The 8,897-nt window shown below is 42.5% G+C and overlaps 1 protein-coding gene across 7 annotated transcripts in view; it reads left to right on the top strand.

Annotated features, from left to right (window-relative positions):
- Nucleotides 1-8,897, top strand: part of TJP1 (tight junction protein 1) — a 163,328-nt gene that overhangs the window by 133,486 nt on the left and 20,945 nt on the right. For all 7 annotated transcript variants that reach the window (XM_010843257.1, XM_010843258.1, XM_010843262.1 and 4 more), the window contains exons 11-15: nucleotides 2,675-2,825; nucleotides 5,282-5,390; nucleotides 6,527-6,746; nucleotides 6,955-7,139; nucleotides 7,235-7,330. In XM_010843257.1, coding sequence (XP_010841559.1) covers nucleotides 2,675-2,825; nucleotides 5,282-5,390; nucleotides 6,527-6,746; nucleotides 6,955-7,139; nucleotides 7,235-7,330 — 761 coding nt within the window. The remainder of the gene's footprint in view (nucleotides 1-2,674; nucleotides 2,826-5,281; nucleotides 5,391-6,526; nucleotides 6,747-6,954; nucleotides 7,140-7,234; nucleotides 7,331-8,897) is intronic.

Genomic DNA, 8,897 nt, shown 5'->3' with positions numbered 1-8,897 from the left:
GACCTGTATTACAAATGCTTTTGATACATAGTGTGTGCTGCATAATGCTCTGATTAGACTTTGGTTTGTTTAGTTTTTAAATTATTTATATGACAGGATCAGAGATTAGAGGAAAACATACTTCTTTGGATGTTTACTTCCTTCTCACCACTATTTTCTACCTAGTTTTTGGATCAGAAATTAGAAAATTGTTTTCTGGACTTACGTAGTGGTCCAGTGGTTAAGAGTCTACGCTCCCAATTCAGGGAGCATGAGTTTAACCCCTGGTTAACAAAGCTCACACATGCTGTGTGGTGTGACCGAAAAGAAGAAAAACTTTCTAGTTAAACATGAGAATTTTCACAGACATTCTCAATCCCTAGCTTAAAAAAAAAAGAAGTGTTTCTCAGCACCTTGACTGAAGCCAGATAACTGTTTATCATGTGAGTGTCCTATACACTGTGGGTGCTGAGCAGCATCCCTAGCCAGCAGTGGTCACTAGCTAGTATGCACGTGTGCACACACACACACGCTGGTTGTGACAACTAAAAACACCTGCAGATGCTGCCAGATGTTCCCAGAGGCAGGATCACCCTGACTGAGAACCTGCTCTAGATCAGTCAGCACCTCAGTCAGTGTTTGATTTCCAAACATTTCATTACATTGTATCTTATATACCGAGACTGAGATGTAGATTTTATATCCAGATTTCAAACAGTCATGATCATCTAGTTTTTTGATGCCTTTGTGGTAAAAGAGAGGTGACAGGATGTGAATAATAGAAAATTACCAAATCTCCTAAAGTAGGTTAGATATAGACCCCTGCTCTCATCTGTTCTCTGTGCTGAAGGAAATTGGGTTGTTACCCTGAGACCCAGCATGGTAGAAACAGCTCCTGAAACAGGTGGGAGTGTCACAAGTTTAAAATTACACATTTTAATATTAGGTAACTGATAATTCAAAATTTTATAAATCGGGAAGGAATTATCTTGTTTTTCCTTTCTTAAGACTTGCCTGAGCACTTTCCTGACTCTTTAAGGTTTACCAAAACTTTGTTAGATTCCAGAGACTTGTTTGCCAGAGGAGCCCTGAAGGACAGATACGGAGAGAACTAAGGAGTGGGCAGGGTTTGTATTTGGGGTTTTTCGCTCACTCTCTGTGGATGCGTTTGAGGCAGAGGCTTCTGCTGCTGTGTGCGGTCGATACAACAGAGGGCCAAGAATAAAGGAACCTGTCTCGGTCACATGACCCTGAGATGGCGCCTGGAGCTGTTCTTGAATGATGTTTTTTAAAAGCCAGGTCTTGCTGAAGGATGCAGACTGCAGTCCACTGTTGTTACCTGTTGAGGTCCTCTAGGTTGGTCAGTGTTAGGAGAGGACTTTAGGGCCCTGGAATCTTAAGGACTTTAAGGGGGTGCTTAAAAGAGCTCTCTGGATAGTTGACTTTTGGGAGAGGAGGCTCTTGATGCAGGTGGAAAAGTAGATTTCACCACGAGCAAGGAGCTTACCGTCTATGATCCACAGATTCGGGGGACCTCCTGTGCCACCAGTAGTAAGTGACCAGCCCCAGCAGTAAGTGACCTTGTCTGATCTACATGCTCTCAGGTTTCTGCCCAGTTCATGGTTAGCTCATGTGAAGAAACCAGATCTAGTGGGACTACCTTATAAGTCCTAAAAGCCAAGGTGGTCTTTAGTTGGTTTAAAGAAGTAGGCATCTGTCTGTGTCCCCTCAACTCATTCATTCATTGGTTGACTTGTGTTTTTTAGTTATTGCTAACCTCTACTTATTTGTTCATTGTTACTTTAAAAGAACCTTTCTTCATTTCATGTCCAGATAGGTGTAAAAGACTTGTGTCTTCTTGTCTCTGAATGTGGGATGGCTATGGAAACCTAGAAGGGTAATTTGTAATTATGTATGTAATTTGTTATTAATTACCCCCAAGGGTAATCTGTAGTACTATAGCCATTCTTCTGCGGCATTCTTAGTATTTGTTTCAGGAGTGTCAAGAGTTTTGACCCTGCACTGAGAGTAGAGGAATTAATGTGTCTTCATTAGTTCTTCTCCATTCTTTCCAGCATGAAGAGATTAACATGGGCTCATCCAGAAAGGCTGGATGGTGAGCTTTTTGGTTAAAAGTTCAAAGGGGCCTCAGAGCAAGTAATCTGTGTGAGCTACTGCAAGAACCCCTGGCTGCAGAGTTTGAAAAGCACTGTCTGTCGGGCACAGTGCCTAGAGCTTGATTTTGACTCCTGGTATTAGGGAAATTTGTCAGTTTACACTTCAGTTTCTACCTTTGTACAATAGGACTTCTCAGTTATTCGGTAGAGATGATATGGTATGTGAACTGGGGTGGGGAAAATGGAAGAGTTTTTAGCCATTGTTAATATATATATCGAAGAGTCAGAGTTGGGAAAACATGTTTTCATGAAGTAATTTTACAGTTATTATGTAAAACAGTACTAACATATTTGGATATTTCAGAACTTATTTTTGTTAATTAGAAATTAAAAGAAAGTGCCATTAAATCTGATTTTGAGTTCTAATGCTAAATTTTATTAAGTAAATTAGTGGTGTGGGGGAAATTTCAGATATGATGGTCATTTGTTTTATTCTAAATACGGTTTTCATTATAGCAGTTTGCTGTTACTGTTTAAGCTTCTCTTAACTCATTCAAATGAAATACTTGTTTTAACAGGCCCAGCATGAAGTTAGTAAAATTCAGGAAAGGAGATAGTGTGGGTCTTCGACTAGCTGGTGGAAACGATGTTGGCATATTTGTAGCTGGTGTTCTTGAAGATAGCCCTGCTGCCAAAGAAGGCTTGGAGGAGGGCGACCAGATCCTCAGGGTATGTCCATGATCAGCTCACATGGTTTCAGATACTTAGGTCTCCAGAGCAAGGCCTCAGACATAGCAGATGTGTTATGATGAGCTTGTAATCTGTGTTAAAGAACATGGGACTCCATCAGGTCTCCCCTCTCTGCCTCTGCTCACGTCTGTTAGGTGTGACTGCACAGTATGTGGCTTTGGTTTCATTTTAATCACTCATTTGTAGAATGTGGAAAAACCAAGTCTTAGAGCTCACAATGTCTCCCAGTTATCTCCAGTTCAGCTGAGCATTCCTGCTGGCTGGACTCTGCTGTGGGCCCCAGCCTGCCAGCAGGGCAGCATCAGGTACGCAGCCTGTGGGTCCCCTTTACCCAGTGATGGCTCAGGTGTGCCAAGATGGGTGTCCATCGGGTACACGTGTAAGCTCTCGTTCTGAAGCTTCACATCCACAAAGATGAGAGTCCAGGAAAGCCCAGCTTGGATGCAGTGTACCAGTGGGCTCTTTGTGTTTTTTTTTGTTTTCCATAAGCAGTGTTACCTAGTAACATAGTACCATCTTTATTCATCTTCTCTCTCTCTTTTTTTTTTTTAAATTTTATTTTATTTTTAAACTTTACATAATTGTATTAGTTTTGCCATATATCAAAATGAATCCACCACAGGTATACATGTGTTCCCCATCCTGAACCCTCCTCCCTCCTCCCTCCCCATACCATCCCTCTGGGTCATCCCAGTGCACTAGCCCCAAGCATCCAATGTCATGCATCGAACCTGGACTGGCATTTCGTTTCATACATGATATTTTACATGTTTCAATGCCATTCTCCCAAATCTTCCCACCCTCTCCCTCTCCCACAGAGTCCATAAGACTGTTCTATACATCAGTGTCTCTTTTGCTGTCTCGTACACAGGGTTATTGTTATCATCTTTCTAAATTCCATATATATGCGTTAGTATACTGTATTGGTGTTTTTCCTTCTGGCTTACTTCACTCTGTATAATAGGCTCCAGTTTCATCCACCTCATTAGAACTGATTCAAATGTATTCTTTACCCCCTGTTGGATATACTACATCCCATTCTAGTCGGAGGACCAGCTCTCAAGTGGGAGTTCCCGCCTCACCTTGCTCTGCTCTCTTCTTCCTTATCCTCCTGCCCCAAGTCTGACTGCTTTGTACTGAGTTCTCTTTCTCTGCCTGTTGGCTCCGCATCTGCCTTGTGTTGTCTGTCTTTCTCCTCTGGCTATTGCACTTGCAGGTAAGGTGGCGCCCTTCCCTGCCTGCTTGTGTCATGAGGCTGTCCAGCCTGCCTTCCACCTTCACCACGGCTCAGGGTGGATTTCCGTGGGGCACCACCAACCTGATGGCATCTTCAGCCCTTGTTTTTCTGTATTTCTTACTCATGTTTTACCTTAAGCAATTACTTTCTTCTTTGGATTCCATAACACTGTCATTCTGGCCCTCCTAGTCGATAAATGTTTCAGTTCTTTTCCCACCACCTTCTTTAATCATTCTTCTGAAAACCTGGCACATGTTCAGCAACCCCCCCTTTCCTCTTGCTTCCCTGTCTTCATGTTGGGTTTGGTCACTTGAGGCAGCAGCTCGCAGTCAGAAACCACCCTCTGAGTGTGGGGTGAGCTCCCTCAGGCCGTGGTGGCCGCTCTGTCCCCCTTCCCCTTCACACTTGCATGGAAGGAGGTCAGGGCATTCATTGGCTCTGCCTGGCTGATTTCCACTTGACGTTTGTTTACGATATTTCTGTTTTCTCAGATACAACATTGATAATTAAGTAGACCTATTCTCTTACCCACTCCATATGCTGTTTGAAGTAATCATTGTCATGTAAAAATATTTTCTCATAATTGTATCATTAAGGTAGTACCTGTTGAAAACATTTTCTCTTAATGTAGAAAATTTCCAGAAGATGAATAGAAGGAAATCTCCCTGTTACCTGCATACAGTCACTGATGACATTTCTGTTAGGTCCTCAGGGGTATCTGATAGAGTGAGTACTGAGAGACTCTGAGCCTGTGTTGTACACATGCTCTTACTTAGGTGGCACAGCGCACACGCTGTTTCCTTCTGATTGCTTCTCAGAGAGTCTAAGAAGTCTGGCTCTGTTGTACAGTCTGGACTTTAATTTCAAAGTTTAAATCATGAGATTTTATAATAATAAGTCATTGGAATTAGATGTTAGCTTTCTTGGTCTGAACTGGTTGGAATTTGCAGTGTATGATCTCTAATATTGTGTGGCATTGTCACTGTTTATAGGAATTTATACTTTAACTCACTTTATTTACTTGGTTTCTGCTTGTTACAAACTAGGGTCTTTTCTCCAAAAATAAATATTTTTACTTTTGGAGATGTGATATTTCTAGAGTAGATAAACTCTAGAAATATTTGTTTCCTGTGCAGTTAAATGTTTTTATTGTCTTAAAATATGGCCAGTAGTAATTTGTGAAACGTTATTTTAACAGGTAAACAATGTAGATTTCACAAATATCATAAGAGAAGAAGCCGTCCTCTTCCTGCTTGACCTCCCAAAAGGAGAAGAAGTGACCATATTGGCTCAGAAGAAGAAAGATGGTGAGTTACTCTCAGGAAATTGAGAAAATAAACCTGGAGATTCTGGACTACTTAAAAAGGGAGTAATAAATGACTTGTTAACCCTACGGATTTTGTCATTTAGGGGCACACAGCCTTTACACTGTGGGGCTTCCCTGGTGGGTCAGTAGTAAAGAATTCTGCCAATTTGGGAGATGCAGGCTCGATCACTGGGTCAGGAAGATCGCCTGGAGGAGGAAATGGCAACCCCCTCCGGTATTCTTGCTTGAAGGAATCCCATGGATGGAGGAGCCTGGTGGTCTATACAGTCCATGAAGTTGCAAAGAGTTGGACACGATTTAGTGCCTAAACAACATCAACAATCTTACACTATGCTTGTTAGCACAGCACAATAATGGGACCACCCAGAGTCTTTCTGGCTTTCAGTTTAAGTTAGAGTGTCATCTGTGGGAGAATTGTATACTCTTCCACAAAGAACTGTACATGGGCAGCTTCTGAATTTTGTATTGATATTTTCTAAGCAGTATGCTCTGATGTTTGTTGGCATTAATTTCAAGAGAATGACTAATTTTCTGTGATTAAGAAGATGCACTTTTCATTTAGAACAGACAAGGTCTCTCAAGCTTGGTACTGTTGATGTTTTGAACCAAGTAATGTGGTGAAGGCCGTCCCATGTATTAATGCTTCAGGCTGTTTGAGATGTCCTCCCTCTGCTCACTAGGTGTCTGTACACACACCTTCTTTCAGCACATGGTTGCTGCTATCAGAAACGTCTCCATGCATGCCAGCCCTCTCTCTCACCTGACGGATATGGGGTTGCCCTCATTTGAGAGCCACAGTTTAGAGAGCGGGAGCGTCTGTGCAGGGCTGAGGCGGGACTGTTAGGTGACCGAAGCAGGAAGCACGTGTGGCTCTGGACGAGTTGCCTGCTGGGTGTCTGCAGCAGTTTCCTCATCCAGGAGGCAGGGTGCCGAGTCACCGTGTCATGAGCTCACGGTGATGCCCACGAGACAGAATATGTAGGAAGGAGCTACTGTTAGTTGGATACGGTTGTTTTTGTCATTGCTTACGTTATCAATAGAATCTTCACCTAATGTATTCTATTCATATGAATTTCTTTTTCCACTCATTATTGATTATATTTTGTTTCCGTTTAGTTTATCGTCGCATTGTAGAATCCGATGTGGGTGATTCTTTCTATATCAGAACCCATTTTGAATATGAGAAGGAATCTCCCTATGGACTCAGTTTTAACAAAGGAGAGGTGTTCCGTGTCGTGGACACTCTGTACAATGGGAAGCTGGGGTCCTGGCTCGCCATTCGGATTGGCAAAAACCATAAAGAGGTGGAACGTGGCATCATCCCAAACAAAAACAGGTATGAGCGCTCCGCTGTGTCTCGCAGAGCGGGTTAGGGAATGAGGAAAAGGTTTCAGCCCCACAGGGAGTCTTCACTGTACTCACCATGTCTAAGACTGACCTAGTTTTATAAACTCCTTTATTTTAATTTAAGCATTAAGGTTTACATTCCATGTGAAGTTCTGCCACAAGTCTTTGTGCATTTTGTTCTGTGTTCTCTTGTGTAGAGCTGAGCAGTTAGCCAGTGTGCAGTATACACTTCCCAAGACAGCAGGGGGAGACCGCGCCGACTTCTGGAGGTTCCGCGGTCTGCGCAGCTCCAAGAGAAACCTGCGCAAGAGCCGAGAAGACCTCTCAGCCCAGCCAGTCCAGACCAAGTTCCCGGCGTATGAGAGGGTGGTTCTTCGAGAAGGTAGTCTATTTCCTGCCAACCAGCCTATATTAATGTCAGTTTGCCTAAGACAAAAAAAGCATAAACTGTGCTTTTTTTCATCTGAATCTTCTCAGCTGGATTCCTGAGGCCTGTAACCATCTTTGGACCAATAGCTGATGTTGCCAGGGAGAAACTGGCAAGAGAGGAGCCAGATATTTACCAGATCGCAAGTAAGTGGTCTTGATGCAGACTTTGAGTGGGGTTGAGGGTGCTTCTTTACTAGTTACCCTCTAAAGGTAGATCTGACCCATTCACCTAATAGAAGTAACACTTTTTGCCGCTGACCCCACGTGTTTAATTGGAGGGAAATCTGAGTGATGGTGCCCTTACTCTGCCAGGTCCCTCTCCCCCAGCCCACAGTCACGTTTAATCCTGACAACATCCCGAGGCAGCTGTCGAATGTTCACCCTGAGCGAGGCAAGCTGGGTGCACTGCCCCCCTCCCTCGCTGGGGCGTCGTGAGGACTACTGGTTAAATCACTCACTCGGCTCTGAACCCAGCTTTCTGGCTCCAGCCCAACTTTATCAGTCATTAAGCAAATAGAGAACTCAAATATCAATGTCAGAAGGTAATAGAAGCATGGTTATGCTGTTGGTTACTGCAGACATTTATAGTGTTTTGGTGTTACGTGTAGATACTGAGGAAGTAGTGCTCTAAATGCCTTACAGGTTTTGCTTGCAGATTCTTTCAGTTTCCTTATTTTAACTACCATGGTAGTTTAAATCCACAGACTTAGTTACGACCCCTTAGGCCTGCTTTAATTTATATGTAAAAACTTGAAAAACGTTTTTTTCTAATTAGAAATACACCATTTTGTATTTGGAAAAAATTAGAAAATTAGTTTTGACATATCTCATCATCACCCTCAATTTTACCTTATTGTATTTTCCTCTACCAAGTGTATATTCCATTTTCCTTCTTAGTGGATAACTCATGTTTTCATTTTATTATCTATTCTATAAAAAATCTGTGATTTGATTAGCCTTTGTTTTTATAGTTTGTTTCAAATTTATATTTTACTAATACAGAGGTTGCATAAATCTGTGCGGTTTGTGTGCTGGGTGTAAACACTCCAGTACATAGCTGTGTGTGTGTGTGTGCTGGGTTCATTAGGATTCCTGGAGACGGGTGCGCTCCCTGCTGCTGCTGTAGCGCTCTGACTGCCCCTGTGGTGCCGTGAGCTCCAGGGGCTGGTTTACATGAACAGGGTGTTGCCTTTGTATTTGTATTGTATACATTACTTTTCATTTGCTTGCTGGTGAAGCTGAATGAAGACATGTGTGTCCTGAAACTCAGAAGATGCAGACGAATGATAGTAAAATTTGAGCAATTTAGAAAATGTTCACTTCTGATTCTCCACTCATTTTGTTAGTCTTTTCAGAAGAGATCTTTTTTTGGTTGTGCTTATAGACAGCACTTTGCCTAAAGAAGTTGGTGGTTATAGATACCACCCGTAACCAAGCTTAAATCTTTTAAATGTAGGAAGAACAAGTGTGAAGACCTACAGAGTTCTGTTTTAAGGACTGATTGTTACTTTAATTGGGTTTATTCCACAATCAGGGTCTTATAAAAGGGGTTCAGATCGCTTAGTTATATACCCTCTTTGAATCAAATGAGAGTCTTTGAATTTAGAAACTGGTAGCATTTTCTCCAGCCACAATTCCCAGGTGGTCTCCCGTCATTGCCTGTGTCCAGCGGACTGGAAGCTAGCCCTCTGTCTTGTGAGAGCCTCGTCCC

The sequence above is a fragment of the Bison bison genome, unplaced genomic scaffold, assembly GCF_000754665.1.
Source record: "Bison bison bison isolate TAMUID 2011002044 unplaced genomic scaffold, Bison_UMD1.0 scf7180017864181, whole genome shotgun sequence".
NCBI classification, from domain to species: Eukaryota; Metazoa; Chordata; class Mammalia; order Artiodactyla; family Bovidae; genus Bison; species Bison bison.
Note: the sequence above shows the minus strand (reverse complement) of the source record. Positions and strands in the feature narration are given on the sequence as shown.